At 38.0% G+C, this 23,490-nt stretch overlaps 1 protein-coding gene across 3 annotated transcripts; it reads left to right on the top strand.

The window, feature by feature from the left end:
* The first annotated feature begins 18,750 nt into the window (after positions 1-18,750).
* Positions 18,751-23,402, top strand: WNK4 (WNK family serine/threonine-protein kinase 4). 3 transcript variants are annotated; one of them, XM_078996827.1, is made up of 8 exons: positions 18,751-19,118; positions 19,237-19,365; positions 19,918-20,183; positions 20,265-20,488; positions 20,581-20,738; positions 20,830-21,142; positions 21,276-21,602; positions 21,698-21,982. In XM_078996827.1, exons 1-8 carry the CDS (start codon positions 19,113-19,115, stop codon positions 21,943-21,945), a joined length of 1,671 nt encoding a protein of 556 aa, XP_078852953.1. In that variant the 5' UTR covers positions 18,751-19,112; the 3' UTR covers positions 21,946-21,982. The 3 variants fall into 3 exon arrangements, with proteins under 3 accessions (XP_078852953.1, XP_078852952.1, XP_078852951.1); XM_078996826.1 differs by lacking the exon at positions 21,698-21,982 and adding an exon at positions 22,847-23,402 and having other exon boundaries at positions 18,756-19,118; XM_078996825.1 differs by lacking the exon at positions 21,698-21,982 and adding an exon at positions 22,802-23,402 and having other exon boundaries at positions 18,758-19,118.
* The last annotated feature ends 88 nt before the right edge of the window (positions 23,403-23,490 follow it).

The following is a 23,490-nucleotide window of genomic DNA, read 5'->3' as shown; positions in this document are numbered from 1 at the left end:
AATATGTAATTGATTCTTTCATTTGTGGTAATGTCTAAATTTACCAAATAAGGAAAGATTCTCATCACCCAAGTTTCAATTGGACCGGGACTTGGAATCATGCAAGTTGTATAGCATGATGAATGAGAACTTTCAAGTATTGGAAAATTAAGACTAATTACTTGTTCACATGGATGTGTGAGTCAAGTGAAGGACTAAGGGATCGAGTACACATTCTTGTGCACTGGTCAAGTCCACCACAAAAGATCGATAAGACTATTCGTCATAGTTTACTAAAGCTCAGTAAATATGATTATACTTACATGCTTAAGTGTAACTCTGAGACATCGGAAAAAGGTTCCAATGTATGACAGAGCGAATAAGAAGAATCAAATTAGGTAGAAGGATAAAAGTTTCTCAAATCTGAAAAGATGGGAGAGTACTTTAGTATCGGTTTTTTGTGATCATCTTAATGATTTAGAAACCATAACACAATTAGTTCTCTAAGGAAATCTTAGTGCATTATTATGACTAAGAAGAAGGGATCTTGAATTGTTGAAATGGTTAAATCAAGAAGATGAGTCATACTTCGTTCCAATACAAGTCTTAGAGTCATACTCCAAGATTGTAATTTGAGTGACATGTCTTTAAGAAGGTTTAAAACACGTGTCAAATGTAAGAGTAAAAGTTTTCTACTCTTGTACATTTGAAATTGGTAAGTTGTGATGTTTTGAATAAAACAAAGACCAACTTAGGCCAACTATGTGAAGTGTTTGTCTTGATAAAGAATCCGCACTATCCCTCGAATATCTGACAAGAGAGTCTTATATGTCAAGAGGACAGTGGGAGTCTTAAAGGTCTTGAAAGTCTCAAGAACTAATCAAGAATAAAACCTGAAGTTCTTCACTAGCACACGCCTTAAGGTTTATAGCGACAACTTGGAAGCAATGGCAGCCCTTGAGCTGCCAGGTGACAAGAAATTAAGATTGAGTTCAGTCCATATGAGTTTGGATTTGTCATTATCCTTGTCTTGTGACTATGGTTTTGACAATTCACATGGATAAGAACACATACACCATTAAATCTAAGTGTCATATGGTTTCTCTTCGATTCATGAAAATGATGGTGAGGAAACACTTTCACTAAATAGATTTTAGCTAGATAGCAATTGTGATATTTGCATTCTCACAGTCGTTAGTGGAGCGTGTGTGGTTTACCGGCACACTAACCTGGACTTGTGAGAAGTGGCAAAAAGGTCTAACCATTATGATTACGGCATCCCTCTTCATAATTGTTTAGACACACAAGTGTGCTATCCAAGGGAAGGTGTATGTTTTTGATAAAGTCTTATCAAAACAATCTAGTATCAGAATTCTCAACTTTGGTAAGAAAGTCAATAAAGTATTGATTTCTAGAAGTCCAGCTGATTTCTGAGTACATGTCAAAGCTAGTGGGAGCATAACTGTTATGCTAATAATCATCATGTTAGTGGGAGCATGATAATTATGATAAAGATTGCAAGTTAGCAATGTTAATTATAGAAAACAAAAGGTTTCAATTGGGAAAAAAGTTGTTTTGCTATAATTAAAGGAGAGGAAGTTATACTTCATCTCAAATCTATATGCTTAGATCGTGAGGTTTTAATCATTTAGTCAAGGATATATATGAATTTCATGTTGGAATGGCTCAACATAAGGAAATTCTGTATATGGGTCCATTATTTGCGTTCTAAAATTCGATTATGATTACGGCATCCCTTTTCATAATCTGAATTATGAGAACTTGGCAAATAGAAATGGAAATGTTATAGCAAAAGATTGGTTTAGTCTTTATGTGAGACATCATGAATCGTGTCCCATATGCTTCGGATATAGGATCGATTACATGTGCTATATTCATCCTTTCTAAAAGTTTCCAAATGCCTGGGGCATTAAGAAGGGAAAAGGTTTAGAACTGGATATGACTAAAAGGATTAAACAATTGTCGAGGACAATCTAAGGTTTACCAAAGATTGGTTGCTCAAGGACAATTGGAAGTATAGTGATAATTCTGGAAAGACCATATTGACATAATCTGTAAGGAGGCAACTCTTGTTCAGAAGTGATAGTCAAAATGGATCTGGAAATGTTTCAAAGTCAAAAATTTCAATCTGTGTAAGATTAAGGAAACTTAATGCAAAAAGGATGTTTCCAAGGAATTAATCTCCTTTGGAATACTCTGTAATGATTGTTGCCAAGTCTTTCTGACTTTGTGCATAATCATTACAAGAGGATCAATGCATATAAGTTTAGAATCTAACAGATTTCAGTAAATGACATGAATTTGGAATTCTTGTATTTGCAGTAAGGATTTGGGAGTGTGAAAAGAGAATCATTGAAGTTATGTCCAATTGATCTAGTTCACAAAGTAAAGATCATAGACAAACATAGTATGCATACTTGGTGTGTGGCATGACTAATGTTTAGAAAAACATAGTGTACATGCTTGGAGCATGGGACAACTATTGTTTTAAATTCAAGAATAAAGTTGATAGCTGAAACAGTATACAATGAATAATGTGTAATCATATGGTGATAAATAAAAGGTGTTTTATTTATGTTCATAGGTTTTGATACCATATTGGATTCAATTATTATTGTGTTTCACTTTGCATGTTTTGACTTCCCGAATAAACTAGGTTATTCTTCCGGAATGACTAAGTTATTTAAACCATCCACAGTCGGTCATATGTTGGAAGTAGATATGAATTAAGACTGTCATGGGTTGGCTTGTAGAGGTCTAAGGTGTTGGACAAATGGCTACAACACTCATGAGTGCTCATAAGTTCTGAGTATTGGATTCAACCCGCGCTCATTGGAATCACTTCATGGATTTTATCACGAGTGATCATGAGACGATAATATCTTATATTCTTCAAACCTAGAGATATGAGTTGTTACTATGAGTTGGTTGTACATTGATTGCACGAAACCGCATTTGGTAACTCGGTGCTATAAAACGTGTCTTTGTGTATGATTCAACAAGTAGTAGAACAAGCCATATGAGTCGAAGTTTATCCATTCCTTTTACCTTCGAGATAAAAGTGATATCTGTGGGCCCCTCGATGATTTGATGATGACAAATGGAAGTGCTCGGCCGGGCCAGGACTGATTTGATTTGTTCAATTAGTCAGTCATCATAAATCGGAAATCGGGAAACAACAAATGGACAGAGAGAATGATTATGATCCATGTCTCAATCCATATGATATCTAGAATGGAGGAATATATGATCCCTTATCTAATGGACAAGTCATTGACAAAGGTCAGAGTTCATCTACAAGGTCAAAGTTCAACAGAAGCTTTTGAGAGCTACGATTGCCAGTTGGTTCCTGAAGTCATACGCAATAATAGTTTTAGACTTATCCAAGTGGGAGACTGTTGGATTAATATCTAAGTCCATAACTATAATTGGTAAGACTTGACCCGACCCGGCATGGTCCATTTGGGTTGCATGGCATCATGCACTTGGATAGACTATAATGAGAGAAATAAGACACTTATGGTTATTAATATATTATAAGTTCTAGTATATTAATAATAAGAATAATAAGATTATTTAATTAGTATTGATCAAGAATTAATCTAGGATTAATTAAGTGATCAAAAGAAGACTAATTAAATATATGGGTTGATTGTACAAATCATCCATACTTATATAGTGGGCTAATGCTCCATGGATTATCTAGTTAGGCCAAAACCCATATGATGCTCCATGGTGTATTTGAACCCATGGATCCAAGGAAATGGAAAGTCATGACAATTAGGGTTTACCCTAATTGTATAACTATATAAACATCTTATTCTTGATCAAAATCGGCCACTAGTGAGATTATCAAAGGGCTAGCCGATTTTCATGAAGTGTAGAATTCTCTCAAATTATTCCAAGTGTATTTGGTGTTGTGTGAACCATTTGAGGTGTCACACTTGGGGCACTAGGCACTCAAGCTTTATGAAGACATTCTACATCAAAGAGGTATGTATTCTATCTTGTTATATTGATAGTTTTGTATGTTAGATTAGGATAATACCTTGGATGTTCATATTTGCATGTATAATAGAGAAAACATAGATCCAAGGTATTTAGGGTTGCATGTACACTTAGGAGTGTTAGAATGCTCATAACCCAACACAGTTTTCAATGGATTTGGTTCCTATTCCCCTGCGAGGGAATAAGGTTATAGTGGCTATGGATTGGCTGAGCCCCAATAGGGCAGTGATTGATTGTGAACTGCAGTTAGTGAGGGTTCGCACTCCCAGTGATGGAGAGTTAGTGATTCAGGGCGGGAGGCCACAACGAGGACATATTCTTTGTTCAGCAGCGAGAGCACGACGTTACTTCTAGTAGGGTTGCACGGGGTACGCCGCCTACGTTTTAGATGCCCGGGAAAAGGGCAAGGCGACTGTTGATGATGTGTCGGTAGTACGCAAGTACCCGGATGTATTCCTGGAGGATTTTCCTGGGATACCTCCAGAGAGACAGGCCGAGTTTAGGATTGACCTGGTCCATGGTGCGACTCCGATAGCCAAAGCACCATATTGGTTGGCTCCTCCGGAGATGCAGGAGTTGTCTACGCAGCTGCAGGAGCTGCTGGACAAGGGTTTTATTAGGCCGAGTAGTTCACTATGGGGAGCCCCAATCCTATTTGTAAAGAAAAAGGACGGATCGCACCGTATGTGCATAGATTACCGGGAGCTGAATAAGGTAACAATGAAGAACTGTTACCCACTCCCGAGGATATATGACTTGTTTGACCAGCTCCAGAGAGCATCTTGGTTCTCCAAGATTGATCTACACTCCGGATATCATCAGATGAGGGTCAGGGGGGAGGATGTCCAGAAGACCGTTTTTAGGACCCGCTATGGTCATTATGAGTTTGTGGTGATGCCGTTTGGGCTCACTAACGCTCCAGCCGCGTTCATGGACCTCATGAACCGCGTATGCAAACCCATGCTGGATCGGTCTGTGATACTATTCATTGATGACATCTTGGTTTACTCCAAGACTCAGGAGCAACATGAAGAACACCTGAGAGAGGTGCTAGAGACGTTGAGGAGGGAGAGACTTTTTGCGAAGTTCTCCAAGTGCGAGTTCTGGCTGCGCGAGGTGCAATTACTTGGTCACCTCGTCAACCAGAAGGGTATTCTAGTAGATCCGGCCAAGATCGAGGTTGTGATGCAGTAGGAAGTCCCGAGGTCTCCATCAGAGATTCAGAGCTTCCTGGGATTGGGAGGGTACTATAGGAGATTCATCCAGGATTTCTCCAAGATAGCAGTTCCACTCACCCGACTGACAAAGAAGTCGGTGATGTTTCGTTGGGGATCTGAGTAGCAGGCGACATTCGAGACCTTCAGGCGGAGGCTGTGCGAGGCGTCGATTCTTACCCTGCCGGAGGGTGTAGAGGATTTTGTAGTCTACTGTGATGCCTCGATCACAGGTATGGGAGCAGTGTTGATGCAATGGGGGCATGTGATAGCTTATGCCTCTAGACAGTTGAAGCCTGACGAGGCTAACTACCCGACACACGATTTAGAGCTGGGGGTAGTGGTGTTTGCCCTCAAGATTTGGCGAAATTACCTCTATGGGGTCCATTGTACTATTTACATGGATCACAAGAGTCTGAGGTACCTCATGGACCAGACGAATTTAAATATGAGGCAGCATCGATGGTTAGATGTAGTGAAGGACTTGTTGGGTTTTGAGCATTCTAACACTACTAAGTGTACATGCAACCCTAAATACCTTGGATCTATGTTTTCTCTATTATACATGCAAATATGAACTTTCCAAGATATTCATGCTAACTAGCATAATAACATGATTCATATGAATTTATCAAGTTAGAATTACATACCTCTTTGATGTAGAAAATCTTCATGAAGCTTGAGTGCCTAGTGCCCCAAGTGTGACACCTCAATTGATTCACACAACCCCAAATACACATGGAATGACTTGAGAGAAAATTGGAACACTTCATAAAATCGGCTAGCCCTTTCTATCACTCATAGTCGCCGATTTCTTGAGCCATGGGATTCTTTTATATGGTGGCTATTAGGGTTACACAATGTAACTCATAACTTTACTCATTCCTTATGCTCCATGGATTTTACCCCATGGACTTAGTCCAACATAAGGAATCTTGGATCACAAGCCCACGTATACAAGAATAAATGATTTACACAATCAACCCATATATTTAATTAGTCTCCTTTTGATCACTTAATTAATTCCAAATTAATTCTTGATCAATACTAATTAAATAACCTTACTAATATATTAGAACTTATAATATATTAACAAATATTAAGTGTTATTTCTCTTATTATAGTCTATCCAAATGCATGATGCCATGCAACCCAAATGGACCATGTCGGGTCGGGTCAAGTCTCACCATTTAGAGTTATGGACTTAGACATTAATCCAACAGGACTATGACTGTGAGATCTTTTATCATCCGGGCAAGGACAACGTTGTGGCCGACGCCCTGAGCCGCAAGGCGATGACGGCACCGATTAGAGATATATGTCTGAGGATGACAGTGATTACACCACTGTTGGAGTAGATTAGAGAGGCTCAGGTAAAGGGCCTGAAGGAAGCGAGGTAGAAGTGTGAGAGGATTGTGAGTTGAGTAGCTTCTTTCGACTATGACAGTCGAGGATTATTGACCCTTCATAGGAGAGTCTGGGTGCCGTATTGGGGAGGAGTACGACAGGTGTTGATGGATGAGGCCCACAAGTCTTGATTTTCCATCCACCCAGGGGCGACGAAGATGTATAGAAATCTTCAACCCGACTATTGGTGGCCCTTCATGAAGCGGGATCTCGCCTGGTATGTAGAGAGATGCCTGACTTGCAGGAAGGTCAAGGCAGAGCACCAGAGACCCCACGACAAGATGCAGCCGTTAGACATTCCCGTATGGAAATGGGAGGACATCAGTATGGATTTTATCACTAAGCTTCCCAGGACTGCACATGGGGTGGATTCGATTTGGGTTATTGTGGATTGGTTGACGAAGAGTGCCCATTTTATACTGATCCAGGAGAGTATATCGGCTGAAAAGCTAGCTGATATCTATGTGCGCGAGGTAGTGGCACGGCATGGAGTGCCTGTTTCGGTAGTGTCAGACCGAGATGTCCGTTTTATTTCCAGATTCTGGAAGCGGTTTCATGACAAGATGGGTACTCGTCTCCATTTCAGTACCGCGTTCCACCCACAGACGGACGGACAAAGCGAGTGGGCGATTCAGACTCTAGAGGACATGCTTCGGGCATGTGTTTTAGATTTCGGTGGCAGTTGGGATACGTATCTTCCGTTAGTGGAATTTTCGTATAACAACAGTTACCACGCCAGCATTGACTGCCCTCCCTTCGAGATGCTCTACGGGAGGAAGTGTAGGACCCCGATTTGTTGGGGCGAGGTCGGTCAGTGAGTCATCAGGAGCAATGAAGTGGTACTCAAGACCACATAGTTGATCCAACAGGTTTGTCGTAGACTGCAGACTGCGCAGAGTAGGCAGAAGAGTTACACCGATAGGAGGCGTTCAGACTTGGAGTTTCAGGTGGGCGATATGGTCCTCTTGAAGGTATCACCCTGGAAGGGTGTTATTAGATTTCGGAAGAGGGGCAAGTTAGGCCCCATGTTCATTGGTCCTTTTAGGGTTTTGGTCCGGGTGGGTTGGGTTACTTATCAGTTGGATCTTCCAGCAGAGCTTGGCCAGATCCATAGCACCTTCCATGTTTCTCAGTTGAGGAAGTGCTTGGTGGATGAGTCATCAGTTGTGCCCTTGGAGGATATTCAGGTTGATAGCGGCCTGAATTATATTGAAATACCAATTGCGATCTTAGATCGGAAGGTGAAGACTTTGAGGAACAAGGTGGTTCAGTTAGTGAAGGTGCAATGGCAACACCGGAAGGGTTCCGAGTGGACGTGTGAGACCGAAGAAGAGATGAGAGAGCACTATCCAAAGTTGTTTTCAGTTTCATCTGCAACAGACTTCGAGGACGAAGTCTAAAATAAGTGGGGGAGAGTTGTAACGCCCCGATCCTCAAGTATGGTTTAAATAAGAATTATTGGGTTAAGGCCTACTCGACGAGTTGGTTGCCCTACTCATCAAGTAGAAACAGGGTGGGATCGCGTGATAAGTGACCTACTCGACGAGTCTATATTGGGACTCGGCGAGTAGGTGCTGGCAGATGAAACCCTAATTCTCAGGATTTTATACCCTATTTAAAGGAGCCTCAACCCTCTTTGGGTGTCTTTATAGTTCTAGAGAGCCCTTGTGAGACCCTAATCCGTGTGTGTGTGCCCTTGTGTGTTGAAGCTTGAAAAGAGGATCTTTGGAGGGAGAAGGCTTGGAGGAGAAGGAGATTGGAGCAAGTGGAGTGTGGGAATCAACATTTATCTCAGTTATCATCTTCTAGAGGTACCCAAATCGCCATTTCCTTGTAGATCTCTTCTATTGGTTGAGTTCTAGGGTTTCTTTTATGGAATGTTAAGTTGATAAGATGAGCTATGGACTAGATCTGAAGTTGTAACTTCAGATCTGGACTCTCCTTGGATTCTAGAAGCATAAAGTTGTGGTCTTAGTCATGATTTAAGTCCCTCTTGAGCATGATGCCCCTTGAAGAACTTAAAATAGGCATTTAGAGCCTTTATAGCCATGCATGCACGTAAAGTTTGCAAATTTACGTGAAAAGTATGCCCTAGAAGCTTGGATTTGAGATTTGGAGCCGCTGCATGGCTCAAAACAGGTATGTATGGAAACAGGACTAAATGGACTCAGCGAGTCACAAGGTTGACTCGGCGAGTCATATGCAGATAGCTGTGGACTCGACGAGTAGGATGAGCAACTCGGCGAGTCTGATGAAGATTTCCATAGACTCGACGAGTTGTATGAACAACTCGGCGAGTCGGATGAGTTTTCCCCAAGTTATGAATGCGTGTGTATCCGTCATGTGGTTAGAAGGAAACCCTACGAGTAGTCTTAAGGGTTGGATCAAAAATCGTAAGAACTCGACGAGTCACCCCGGTGACTCGGCAAGTGGGAAGGAGTTTCAAGGAACTCGGCGAGTAACCGCGGGTACTCGGCGAGTTAAGGTCAACATGGACTGTTGACCTTGACTAGGGACTTTGACTTTGATATGTTATATCCAATTTATTATGCTATATGTTAATGATATGTTATATCCAATTTATTCCGGACTTCAGTTCAATGCCAGGCGGGGCCCGATAAAGTGGGCGCGGCCCAAGTTATTTCAGACTTCGGTCCGATACCGGGCGGAGCCCAATAATTGTTTATATGTTATTGTATGATATGAGGTAGTTTGGGGGAGCTCACTAAGATTTGTGCTTACAGTTTCATTTTTGGTTTCAGGTACTTCCGCTAGTAAGGGGAAGAGCTTGGGGATTATAAAATCGCACACACCACAGCTTCAATTTTCCTTATCCTGGGAGTTTTCATCAGAAACTGTGATATGTTTTGATACAGTTGCTATGTTACATTCGTTATGACCTTTTGGATATTTGATCCAAAATTTTTTTGGTATGTTATCGATGATGTGATTATAGTATTATTAAAAAAAAAATTGGGTCATATTTTTGGATGTTACGATTACAGTTGTAGTAGTTTCAAGCATTGTCAACCGAAAGGGGGAGCTTTACAACGAATTCATCAAGATGTTTCGATTGTGACCGATGTTGTCTAGGTCTTTCATTCTAACCTAAGGTGTCGAAAGTCTCTTTTTCGTTCATGTTATTCATGTCATCCGTTTGGTTTGATGTGTTGTAAATTTGGACTTCATGGATAGTGTCATGGTCCAAGTTTCTGTCAAGGTTTTGCTGATGAATGGTTGGTGTGTTATTAGGTTTGAAAGTCTCACTTGGATCATTAAATTGGTCCGGTTCAACTTGTGAATCAAAAGGATCCATCTCGTCATGTGTATGGGTCAGTTTGTCAAATATGAACTTGTTTTCACATATCCTCACATCTCTTGACACAATTATCCTCTTGTTTTCAATGTCATAAATTTTGTAAACTTTCGTTATATGTGGATACCCCAAGAACATCTTGGTCCCCTTTACCTCGAACTTATCCATATTGGTGACAATGCTTCTTTAGTAAGCAAACCAAAAACCTTCATATGATCATAATCAGATTTCCGACTAAAAGGAACTTCAAAAGGGGTTACATTCTTGATAACATTTGAAGGAATTCGATTGATGATAAAAGTTGTTGTTAACATACATTCTCCTCATAATTGTTTTGGAAAATTAGCTTCGAGCATTACATGTTTAGCAGTTTCAAGCAAATATCTATGTTTTCTTTCCACAACTCCATTTTGTTGTGCGGTGTGTGAACAAGTAGTTTCAATAAAAATCTCATGTTCATTGTAAAATATTTGCATGTCGTTTGAAGTGAATTCAACACCATCATCAGTACAAATTCTTTAAATAGTTTTTGCAAATTAAGTTTTTATCATGTTGTGAAAATTTATCAGGAAATTGTTGGCTTCATGCTTGAATTTTAAAAGGAAAACCTACACAGCTCTACTAAAATCATTAACTATGGTTAAAAAATAACTTGCACTAGATAGAGATGACACACGATATTTACACCAAATGTCACAATTTAAAAGCTCAAAACAATTATTGGTTTTAATACTACTATGCAAAAAGGTTAATCTAGAATATTTTGCCTTGGAACAAGAATCACATAGGTTATCAAAAGAACCATTTCTAAGAAAATCTATATGAGTAAGTTTATCGCCAGAAGTGTGTCCCAATATTTTGTGCCAAATATCAATAGTTGTCGTTATGATTTTCTTCTCTCTTCCAATCGTCCCCATTCGGTATAGACCATTCTTATACTCACCCATACCAATCAAGTTCCTCTTGTGAAGTTTCTGCATGACATAAAAATTAGGAAAGAGGTTATAGAAGATTGTAAATCTTTGCACATTCTACTAACATATAAAAGATTGCAAGTAAACTTTGGAATATGTAACACTCCTTTTATCTTCGTTCCTCATAGCAAAGAATATTCTCCCTTTCCTTCAATTGGTATGGTATCCCCATTAGGAATAACAACATGTGTTTCAAAATAGATTTTAGTTTTATTTTCAAGTATACTAGCATCATGTGTGATGTGTCAGTCGATCTTGAATCAATGAGCCAACAATTATCATTATTACCTTTACCAGTCATGAACACCTTTGAGGTATTGATTTCCTTACACGGATTTCCCATTTTAGAAAGATGTCTTAGAAAGACTCATATTGTTCATTGGTTAAGACAGGAACGGGTGTGATGCATCCAGGTTCAGTAAAAGTTTCCTTTGGTCTTGTTTCTTCATATTTATTGTTTCTCAGCCACCATTCCGGATAACATATTCACTTGAAACATCCATCTCGTGAGCGACCATCCTTTCCACAGAAGGTACAATGTTCCATCACATCCACCTATTTGGTCTCCTTTTTGGAGTGTTTTTCTTACACTTTTGGTTTTGGTTTCCTTCTTGGTGAGTCGAAACAAAGGTCTTGAAGGCTCTAACTTTTGTGACGGGTTTCTTGTTGGTTGAAATAACCCTTTGGTGCTCATCCTCAGTGACAATATGGTAAGTGTTCCCGAGGCTTAGCATGGGGTTCATGGCAATGATTTGAGTTCTAATAATGGAAAAGGATTTATCGAGACCCGTGAGAAATTCTTAAAGTTTTTCTTTATCCTTTACCTCACTAAATTTCTTCCCTACATTGCATGTGTGACCATCATAGGAACATCGATGCACTGGAAGCAGATATCCAATTTCATCCCATAAACCTCACAACTTGGAGTAATAGATAGACACTATGGCTTCATTCTAATGTGTTATTGAGAGTGTTTATTTGAATTCATATGCCATGGGCGCACTTTCCTTCCTAATATGCTCCTTTATATTGTTACAGGTCTTAAAAGTAGTGTGGGCATACTTTACGTTGCTCCTTATTTCCCTCTCCATTGTCGTTATGAGCCACCATTTTGCAATGGCATTACAGCGCATCCAGGACATGTATACAACTTAATCCTTTCCTGGTTTCGCGATGGACACATCAACGAAACCAACCTTATTTTTGGCAAAGAGAAAGTTTAGTGAAACTTTGTATTTGTCGTGAATAACCCAATGGGTTAGTGTTTCATTATATAGATGACTTTACAACAATAGATCCTAAATACATGGATCTGATCACATACAAAGCATATCACAAATACTAAATCTAACTAACTATGTTATCTTCTTATCTCATTTAACATTCCCCCTCAATCTTAACCGATTTGAGGTTTAGATTGTGTTTTAATTTGTCTAGCATGTTACGAGTAGTAGGCTTTGTGGGACCATCTTCCAGCTGATCGTTTGAAGATATGAATCGTACATCTAGAGCTCCTATAGCTACATTTTCCCTTACAAAATGAAAATAGACTTCTATATGCTTAGTTCTAGCATGAAACATTGGATTTGCTGTAAAGTATATGGCACCTATATTATCACACCAAAGCACAAGTGCTCTTCTTTGATGAACTCCTAACTCCTTGAGCAATGATTGTATCCATGTAGCCTCAGTAGTGCCATTACCTAAAGCTTTGTACTCAGCTTCCGTACTCAAACATGATACAGTGGGATATTTCCTTGAACTCCATGAAATCAAGTTAGGTCCTAGAAAAATTGCAAAGCCTCCCGTGGATCTTCTATAATCTATACATCCTGCCCAATCTGCATCGAACACACTGAGCAGAGTTGATGACGATCTTTGAAATTGTAGTCCTATAGTTAATGTGCCTTTAATGTATCACAATATTCTCTTCACAACCTCCAAATGTATTGTAGTGGGTTTAGAAAAATATTGACAAACTTTATTAACGAGGAAGGAAATGCTTGGCCTTGTTAACGTAAGATATTGCAAACCGCCCACTAAACTTCTATATTTAAAAACGTCTACGTCACTGAGAGGTATACCAAGATCTTGAGCAAGCTTATTTGTTACTGACATGAGAGTTGAAATACTTTTACAATTCATCATATTAGCCCGTTTAAGCAGATCAGAGGCGTATTTGTGTTGTAGAAGAGTTATTCCCCCTGAATTGTGAAGTAATTTAATTCCCAAGAAATAAGTTAGACGACCTAAATCTTTAATAGGAAAGGAAGAAGAAAATGTGCGAATGAGGTGATTAATAGCTGTAGAAGACGACCCAACAATGACGATATCATCTACATAAACAAGCATGTAGATGGTAATAGTGGGCGTTTGCATGATGAACAAGGAAGTATCAGCTTTGGAAGAGCGAAAACCAAGGTGATGTAATCTTTCACAAAGATGAGAGAATCAGGCTCATGGTGATTGTTTGAGACCACAAAGCGCTTTGTTTAACTTGCATACAAACTGTGGATGACTAGTGTCTTCAAAACGAGGAGGTTGCTGCATATAAACATTTTCGTCTAAGAAACTATGAAAGAAGGCATTGTTGACATCAATTTCATGCATGTGCCATCCACGAGATACTGCAAGAGAGAGGACTAAGAGTATGGTGGTTGGCTTGACCACCGGGCTAAACGTGTCCTGGTGGTCTATCCCATACTGTTGAGTAAAACCACGAGCTACCAAACGTTCTTTATATTTATCAATGGAGCCATCAGGATGATGTTTGACTTTGAAGATCCATTTGCTACCAACGATATTGACACCTGTGGGACATGGTACTAGAGTCCAAGTATTGTCGGATTGGAGAGCAGCAAAATCAGCCTTCATGGCTGCTCGCCAATCAGGAGATGACAAAGCAACACAAAAAGAAGTTGGAGTGGTCACTGAAAATGCACGTTTGTTTGGATTATAGCAAAATGTATTGTCAGTAAATTTTCGAGGAAATACCTTACCGGCTCGTCCTCTAGTGCTCATTGCTGGGGTAGGCAAGATTTGATCAGCTGGAGCTTCACTGACAGGAGATGGAACTGTGGATGCAGGAGAAGTCGGTGAAGTTGGAAATGTCTCTGGTAAAACTTCTGGCGGTGAAGGTGAAAGGAGTTTTGAGGTGACTTCAGTTGCTATGACTAGAGTGGTTGCATCTTTATATACCTAATGTGTTGGAGTTGTGGATACACAAGGCAACGAAACTTGCGAGTGTGGCAAAGAAGTAGGTGATGTATCTACATGAAACTCGTTAGCCAATGAAAGTGACAAATCATAATTCCGCATATGTTCATTTAATATAGCCGGTTCAGACTGAGGAAACGAGGTGGATGAAGCCTCACTTGAAGGAACAGAAGGACAAGAGGCAGTAGCATAAGGAAACTATGTTTCCTCAAAAATAACATCACGATATATATATATATATATATATATATATATATATATATATATATATATATATATATATGTTGCCAGTGAGTTTTCTAGACATTTGTAACCTTTTTGAATTGAGTTATAGCCTAGAAAGACACACAATTTAGATTAGAACAACAATTTTCTGGTGTTGTATTTTCTCAAATTCGGCCAACATGCACATCCAAAAACACGTAAGAACGAGTAGTCAGGGTTAATTTTGAGTAATCGAAAAATAGGTGTTGTGTTGTTTATGGTTCGACTAGGCATCCTATTGATCAAGTAGCAAGAAGTTAGGAAAGCTTCATCCCAATAACGAAGGGGAAGAGATGACTGAGCTAAGAGCGCTAAGCCTGTCTCAACTATGTGGCGGTGCTTGCGCTCAGCAACTTTGTTTTGTGCTGATGTGTGTGGGCAAGAGACACGATGAGTGATGCCCACTTGTTAAAAGTATTTATGTAATCTCTGATACTCTCCTCCCCAATCAGATTGCATAGATGAATCTTATCTTTCAAAAGACGCTCAACATGATTTTGGAAGTTATAAAAAACTTGTTGGGTAAATGGCCGATACTACTGGAAGAATTCCTCTTTGGATAATAGGTACTGTAGCTGGTATTCTTGTGATCGGTTTAGTAGGTGTTTTCTTTTATGGTTCATATTCCGGATTGGGTTCATCTCTGTAGTAATCGGATGAATTGAGTTGTAGACATGAAAGCGTAAGAACTCAACGGATTCCCTTCTTTGTTTGTCTGATTTGAGGGAGAAGGTCCCGTTGAGTTCTTAATAATTAGAATATTTTTTTTATAAGTTCATTGAAGAAGTTCTATTTACTCAACAGATTTTCCCCTCCTCTTTTATTTGTCCACCACTTTTTATTTATAGTATACGTAATTATTATAATATAAGAATAAATAAAATACGTAATAACTATAAAAAAACGTTCTGACATGTCTGTAAAAAGTAGAAACTAACACTAGGAGTGTTTGACGAACAATTCAACATCAGAATTATTTTTGATAAGGTAAATCCAAGTGTATCGATTGCAATCATCCAAGAAACTGACATAGTATTTAAACCCTCAACTAGATACTTGAGCTGGTCCCCAAACATCGGTATGAACCAACTCAAGTGGAGTAGAGGTGATACGACTCGAACTTGTATAAGGTAATTAATGACTTTTTGCACGTTGATACGCGTCACAGACACTTGAATCACTAGATAAATAAACTTGTTTATTTGAATGTCAAATGGACTTGACAATAGTAGGTGTTAAATGACCGAATCATTGATGCTACTGTGAGGAGGAGACCTTGACACTTGAGGAGACTTGACAGGAGTGACTTAAGGAACGAGTGACTGGAACAGGATACAAACCCCTTTTGGTTCTACCGAATAGAAGCACCTTCTTCGTTGCTATGTCCTTAACAAAGAAAACATTAGGGTAGAGTTCAATAAAAACATGATTATCATAAACAAGCCTCTGAGTAGACAATAGGTGTTTGTTGATTTTAGGGACATGCAATTTTTTTGAGAATAAGGGGTCGATCTAAACCGGGTAATAGAGAATGACCAATATATGAAATTTACAAACCTGCACCATTTTCCACTTGAACCTAGTCCTTTCCATGATATCGTTCTTGCACAATGAGACGATCCAAGTCACGAGTCAAGTGATCAGTGGCTGCACAGTCCAACTACCATGGATTATCGAGATGTTAGTTTCCTCCTGTCACACTGTTGCCACTTCGATGTTGTTGTTCTTTAGCCTGGTAAACATGATTAAACATGTTTATGCAATTCAATACAGTGTGACCATGTATGCCACAAACTTGGCACCTTGGTCCTCCATAATTTCGACCGCGTCTGTGTCCACATCCATGTCCACTTCCCCCTCGATAATTTCCTCGCTGGTAATTGTTGGAGTTGTTGTTGTACCCATTGTTGTTGGGACTATTGCGACGAGGAGGGTTGTTTGCATCTTGACGAGAGACGATGTTGGCAGAAGAGGTAAGTTCAACAGTATTCCCCATAGCGTTGGCCTGAGCTTCATGAGCAATTAAGTAAGAGTATAATTCAGGTAGGTTTACCTTGCGTTCGTTGCTTAGGACGGTGATTGCAGTGAAAATATCACTATGTCCAGGTCCTATCCCGACTAATATGTAGCCAATAACTTCTTCATCATTCATAGGTTGACCAATGTTGACCATGGTGTCAACAAAACTAGTCATATTTTGATAGTATTCAACGACACTCATGGCTCCTTTCTTTGTTGCGGAGAGCTGCGTACGAATCTGTATTGAATTACCACGATGTTGGGCTGAGAACATAGTGTGGAGTGATGTCCACAATTCTTGTGATGTGTTGGTGCATCAAATTAACTGAGGGAGGACTTCCTCGGTCATGGAGGATAGAAGGTCTCCGATCACAGTCTGATCCTGGATTACCCAGGTCCGATAATCTGGATTTGCTTGTTCTTTGATAGCAACCTTTGTCTCTTTGTCAACCTCACTGGTTCCTATGGTGATTTTGGCGGCTCGTGTTGGTGTGGATCCATCAAGGTGACCAAAGAGTTGGACACCACGAAGGATTGGAACGACCTGCGCTTTCCACAGCAAGAAATTAGTTTTCGATAGTTTACAATAGATAGTTGTGGCGATGGTGGTTGATTTTACCGGAGCAGAAATGATTAGAAAGATTTAGAGAAACTCTTTGTAAGGAAACCAAAAGAGCCGGAAAGACAATCAGGGTTTGAGATAGGCGGATCTAACTCTGATACCAAGTGAAACTTTGTATTTGTTGTGAATAACCCAATGGGTTAGTGTTTCATTATATAGATGACTTTACAACAATAGATCCTAAATACATGGATATGATCACATACAAAGTATATTGCGAATACTAAATCTAATTGACTATGTTATCTTCTTATCTCATTTAACAAGTTCATCATATTTTGAGACTAATCTGTATAGTTGTTGTCATTGAGAGTTTCGCTGATATGTATATGTTTGGAGTATTCAGATGCATGGATGTAAAATGTGGAGTTCGTATATGGAACGCCATCGTTCTCTTCGAGTTCGAACTCTCTGCTGTGCCTATCATGATTGTTGATTGATTAGGGTTTGGTGTGTTGGGTTAAAACCCACTCCGATACCATCTAGAAATTGACAACATAAAGATTCAAATTCTTCCATTGATCAATAGAAGGTTTAAATACATGGAAAAAGATAAAAAAAAAAAATCGGAATGCCCTAAACTAAAGGCACAAGCTAAAAAAAATATGCATAAACAATATTTAATATTTAATACGTAATCTAAATTCCCATAACTTGTATTCCTTAACGATTAGCTTAATAATTCTGATCACATACCATGACATGTAGTATAATATCACATCCCAAAATTTAGCATAAAATATTATCCAAATTCTTTTTGTTCAAAAAAAACTTTTATTGATGACTAGTTAGATTAATCAAAATTACTTAACCATGTTTTCACCATCACACACACCCTCAATTTTTTAATATGATAATGTCATTTATATGAGGGTATACACAATATATTAAATTTCTTATAGTTTAATCGATTGATACATCATTATTTTATATTTCATGCAATTCTATAATTTTTTTTTCAATAATACATTGATTTTTATAAAGTTCAATAAAACATATTTAAATGTTTATCTAAGTATCATATTTTTTTTTCCATTAAAGCATTCAATTACCATTGAATTACAAAGTCATTGAATGACAATGTGTCATTGGCATCTCATAAATACGAGTCGTAATGATAAAGTTTTATCAATTGAATGGCAACTAGAGTTTCCACCTCATTCAACTCTTCCATTGTGGATGCTCTGAGTTTCGGTAAAAGTTATGTTTGACATGTAAATCGCCCGACACCAAACCAATTTGGAACCGAAAAATTGAAAACTAGACTGAATGCTACTAACCGGTTCTGGTTCTACAAAGAAGTGTGCTATGTAAAAAGGTGTTTGAAACTAGAATTGGTCCGAACTAGACTGGAACCGAAAACCAAATAAACCGTAAACTAAAATTAAAAAAACCGGACAAAATACCACTAACCGATTATGCTTCTATTTTTCGTTTAAAATATTCATCCCTACGTTTAAATAACTAATTGAAATTTTGGAAACGGTGGACTTTCATTTGGCACCCTTTTTTAATGTCTTATAATTCATATTTTCCTAAACTTGAAGGACTATTCATATAACTTTTGAATATTAGCCCTCGAAGGAAAGCTTCCAGCCATTCAATCAGTAGTCAACAACAAGAAGCACTTCTTCCTTCTCCTTTTGTCTTATCAACCCACCCAACCCCACCCCCACTCACGCGTGGCTCCAACTAACTATGGCCACAGATCCTAAAGCTCAAAGATCCTTATCGTCGTCACTTGTCTCTCACCTTCATCTCCATTCTTGAAACTTTTTGAGTTTTGACTCACACAAGAGTCCAATTCCTCTGGATTACCCACAAACATTTTTCATAAATATTCCCTTGTCAATTCAAACCTAGACCCACCTGTTCAAATTCCTCAACCTTCGTAATTTTTACTTCACCCAAAATCAGAGGTTTACTAGCATGAATTCTTTAATTAACAAGTTAAAAAACAACGACTTGTCAAAGGTAGTAGAGATGAATATGGCTGATTCTTGGATACTGCAGCAGATTAACTGCTATCGTCATTTTTGGCTCATGTTTGGTGTCTTCTTCTGTGAAAAATAATGACGGTAAAAACCCTAAAAATCTTTATTTAGATAGTGGGTGCTCATCTTTTTTTCTCTGTTCTCCTCTGGTTTCATATTCTTACATTAATACACGTATCTTCTTCAACTTTATATTATATAGTTTCTTAAGCAACTTTTGGGGTCAAGAAAAGCTGCAGCCATGCTTAACCCCAAATCAATATCTCCTTCTGGTGATGAAGATGCTCGTCATCGCTATGTTGAGACCGACCCAACCGGTCGATATGGTCGGGTAAGATGACTACTTTGATGGGTCATTCTTGCAATTGTTTCTTTTGATTGTTAAAGTATTGGTAGTGGCAGCCTCTGAATTTGAAGCCCTAGAATTTGATTATGTCGAATTTCATCATGTGAGGGGCTTCGATAAAGATTTAAGAAATGGAATTCCAAAATGGAGTTCTAACTTCTAATCCATTGAGGATTTTTACGTTTGATTCCTTTGGGAAGAATGATGAAAGTAGTCATCTTTGATGTTATTTGATTCCACAAAGGAATTTTTGATGCAACCTTTGTAAAATAAATGGCCTTTTTGGAGTTAAAACTCTTGCATATGAGAAAATAATCTAATCTTGATGATCGTTGAACAAATTTGGTGGTTTAAATTGATCTGTAAATCATAGCGAAACTAGTGGCGGAGGTTTTTTATTTCATTTTTATTTGTTTACTCTGCAAATTTCTTTTCAGAACATGCACGTGCATACCCTGCACAGACCATTTATGATGACAATGGTCTTTTTGGTTTCTTGATTCACAGTGATTTTTAAATCCTTTTTTTTTTTTTTAGTTTAAGGAAGTTCTTGGAAAAGGGGCAATGAAAACTGTATACAAAGCCATTGATGAAGTTCTTGGAATGGAAGTTGCGTGGGGTCAAGTGAAGCTTAACAACTTGCTCAGATCTCCTGAAGACTTAAAGCGTCTCTACTCAGAGGTTCACCTTCTTGGCACCCTCAATCATGATTCAATCATCAAATTCTACACCTCATGGATTGATGTGGATCGAAGAACCTTTAATTTCATTACTGAATTGTTCACTTCAGGAACCCTCAAAGAGTAATCCTTTCTTTTACACACTAATCATCAATGCATTTTCCTTCTATTTCTAATTCTTTATGTGTATATATGAATGTTCAGATACAGGAAGAAATACAATAAAGTGGATATCCGGGCCATAAAGATTTGGGCCCGTCAGATTCTCTCGGGTCTGATTTATCTTCATGGGCATGATCCGCCCGTGATCCATAGAGACCTTAAATGTGACAATATTTTTGTAAATGGGCATTTGAGTCAAGTAAAGATTGGTGATCTTGGCCTTGCAGCTATTCTTCGTGGCTCTTCTAGAGCACATACAATCATTGGTACATGTCTAGATACAAATATTAAGATATTGGTTAATTTCAACTTTTTTATGTTAAAAAAAAAAACATATTAACTTGTGAAATTATATCAGGTACACCAGAGTTCATGGCACCCGAGCTTTATGATGAAAACTACAACGAATTGGTTGATGTCTACTCATTCGGAATGTGTGTATTAGAAATGCTAACTCATGAATATCCGTATAGCGAATGTACAAATCCTGCACAAATTTACAAGAAAGTAACATCGGTATGATCCGATTTTGATTACATGAGTAATAGATTTTGTATAAAAATAAATTAAAAAAACTCACTCCATGGGTTTATAATTTATTTCACAGGGTAAACTTCCACGGGCATTCTATAAAGTGAAAGATCTAGAAGCTCAATGTTTCATTGGAAAGTGTTTGGTGAATGTTTCGAATAGGTTATCTGCTAAAGATCTAATGCTTGATCCGTTTTTAGCAATGGATGAATACGGGTTGTTACCTGTATCTAAATATGTTCATCAGAAACCGTTTATGAATGATGAGATTGAAATTGAGAAGCTGAGTTTAGGTGGAAATCCACCACGAACCAACATGTCGATTGCTGGGAAATTGAATCCGGATGATGATACCATTATTCTTCGGGTGCAAATTGCAGATAGAGAAGGTAATTTTCACCATCCTTTTCAACTTCATTTTATCTTAAAAAAGGTCTTTTTATCATAGGGGATAAACGAATGATGAAAAAATGCATCGTTTTTTTTTTTTTTTTTTTTTTTTTTTTTTTTTTGTGTATGTAGGTTCTGTGAGAAACGTGTACTTCCCGTTTGATATATTACACGATACAGCGGATGAGGTGGCGTCTGAAATGGTTAAGGAGCTTGAGATCACAGATTGGGAGCCTTTGGACATTTCTGATATGATTGAGGGAGAAATTTCGGCTCTTGTACCCACTTGGAATAGTGATCAACATACGCATATTCTTAATCTCAATCATGATGAAGATGATGATCACAACCATCCATTCCGATCTCTATCGTCTTCCTCATCGTCTCAATTATCATTCTCCGGAATGACGGATTCCCGCCAGACGGATGGAATGGCATCGGGTGGTGATTGGTTGCAAGGTATGCTTTATGATGCTAATGGACAATGATAAAAAAAAATCTTCAATTGTCCGTTCGCGTCAGTAATAAATCTTGATGGTCCGTTTGTTACACAGGACATAACATGAAACATGACGGCATGTATGATATTTTGCATGCGTTGGATTGGAACTTAAGATTAAGGTCATCACGACAAAAATTGCATTTTTTTGTCACACCCAAAAAAGGCGAGACAAAGATAGTTTTAGTGTTAGGAAAATGGTTGCAAAGATCCCTGTCAAACCTCCGACAAATAATAGAGAAATTGGAACAAAAGAATATACGTGTAAAACTCCAAAACCGAATAAAAAACACAAATCTCTAGAGAAAGAAATTCACTATATGATAAATTATTACAATCACATAGACTATTCTTTTAAACCTTATAATTCTTTTAAACCTTTATAATTGATTTACACTCTCCAAATTTAGAGCGCCTTCAAAACTATTACGATCATATTATAATTTTTGTGGATTTTTCATTTTAATATTTACATATTTTATCAAAATGCCACCGATATCAGATATGACTCGTGCTTAAAACGAAAGGCTAGAGGGTTTTTTTTTAAAACATTTCAAATCGATGGTTTTGTAAAACAGTTAAATTGTTTATAAAAAGAAGTTGATTTTTTTTATAAAACTTATTTGTTAAATAATTGTCTAGCGAAAGAAATTCACTATATAATAAATTATTACAATCACATAGACTAATCTTTTAAGCCTTGGAGAAAGAAATTAACTATATGATAAATTATTACAATCACATAGACTAATCTTTTAAACCTTATAATTCATTCACACTCTCCAAATTTGGCGCACGTTCAGAACTATTACGATGATATTATAATTTTTGTGGGTTTTTTCATTTTAATAATTACATATTTGATCGAAATGCCACCAATATCAAATATGACTCGTGCTTAGAGGGGTTTTTCTAAAACGTTTCAAATAGATGGTTTTGTAAAACAGTTTAATTGTTTATAAAAAGAAGTTTAAAAAATTTATAAAGACAAGTATTTGTTAAATAAAGTTAAAAGAAAATATAACAAAAGAAACCTTTTTAAAAGGATTATGAATCGTGGATGTTCTTACAAAGCTTGTCCTGTCACGTGTAACAAACGTACGTATCATAACCATCTTTATGATCTAAAATGCTACCACAAAAACATATGGTCTTGCAGATCACTTATTTGATGACACAAGTTCTCAAGGGTCATTAGTTTCAGGAACATATTCAAATTTGAGTTACATTTCACCCGAAGATCACAACGAATATAGCCCTAAAAACGGGACCCACAACTCTACTAGGTTCTGTCATAAAGACGAAGCTTCAAAAAATCACGAAAAACGGTCAAATGTCACGGTTGACTCTCATAAAGCTTCAACATCTAAAGCTAGCCCGGGTGGTGGACCCCGGCTAACCAGAAACCGGTCATTGGTTGACATGAGAAGTCAACTGCTCCATAGATCTTTGGTAGAAGAGGTGAGTAAAAGGCGTCTGTCTAAGACCGTTGGGACCGTGGAAGATGTTGGGTTCCAAGCATCCGTTGAGAGTTCAAAGTCACGGCTCGGGTGGGGTCAACGGCTCAGGCTCAAAGGAAGAAGGGTTTAATTGGGGCCGAAAAAGACTTATTGTTAGTATGTGTGTTTTGTGAAAGGAGATCACTTGCTTTGTATAAAAACTATGAAATCCACAGTAATGTATAAATAATGTTACATAAGGGACAGGTGATTAAAACGTTATCGCCTCCAATTCAACTATTGTTTATTTGGGAAAAAGAATTTTCCAAGAGAGGTGGTAATTTCTTTTCAAATGGTGAATATACTTAAACAAACAAATTGTGAATATACTTAAACCCATATTTGTGTT

The sequence above is a fragment of the Lactuca saligna genome, chromosome 5 (assembly GCF_052625555.1).
Source record: "Lactuca saligna cultivar CGN05327 chromosome 5, ASM5262555v1, whole genome shotgun sequence".
Classification (NCBI taxonomy): domain Eukaryota; kingdom Viridiplantae; phylum Streptophyta; class Magnoliopsida; order Asterales; family Asteraceae; genus Lactuca; species Lactuca saligna.
This window is presented reverse-complemented; position numbering and strand designations above follow the sequence as displayed.

Excerpts from the sequence above, each read along its gene's own strand:
- WNK4 (XM_078996825.1), top strand. Across the intron at positions 20,739-20,829 it reads TTTACAAGAAAGTAACATCG|GGTAAACTTCCACGGGCATT; the intron begins GTATGATCCGAT and ends TTTATTTCACAG. Across the intron at positions 21,143-21,275 it reads GCAAATTGCAGATAGAGAAG|GTTCTGTGAGAAACGTGTAC; the intron begins GTAATTTTCACC and ends TTGTGTATGTAG.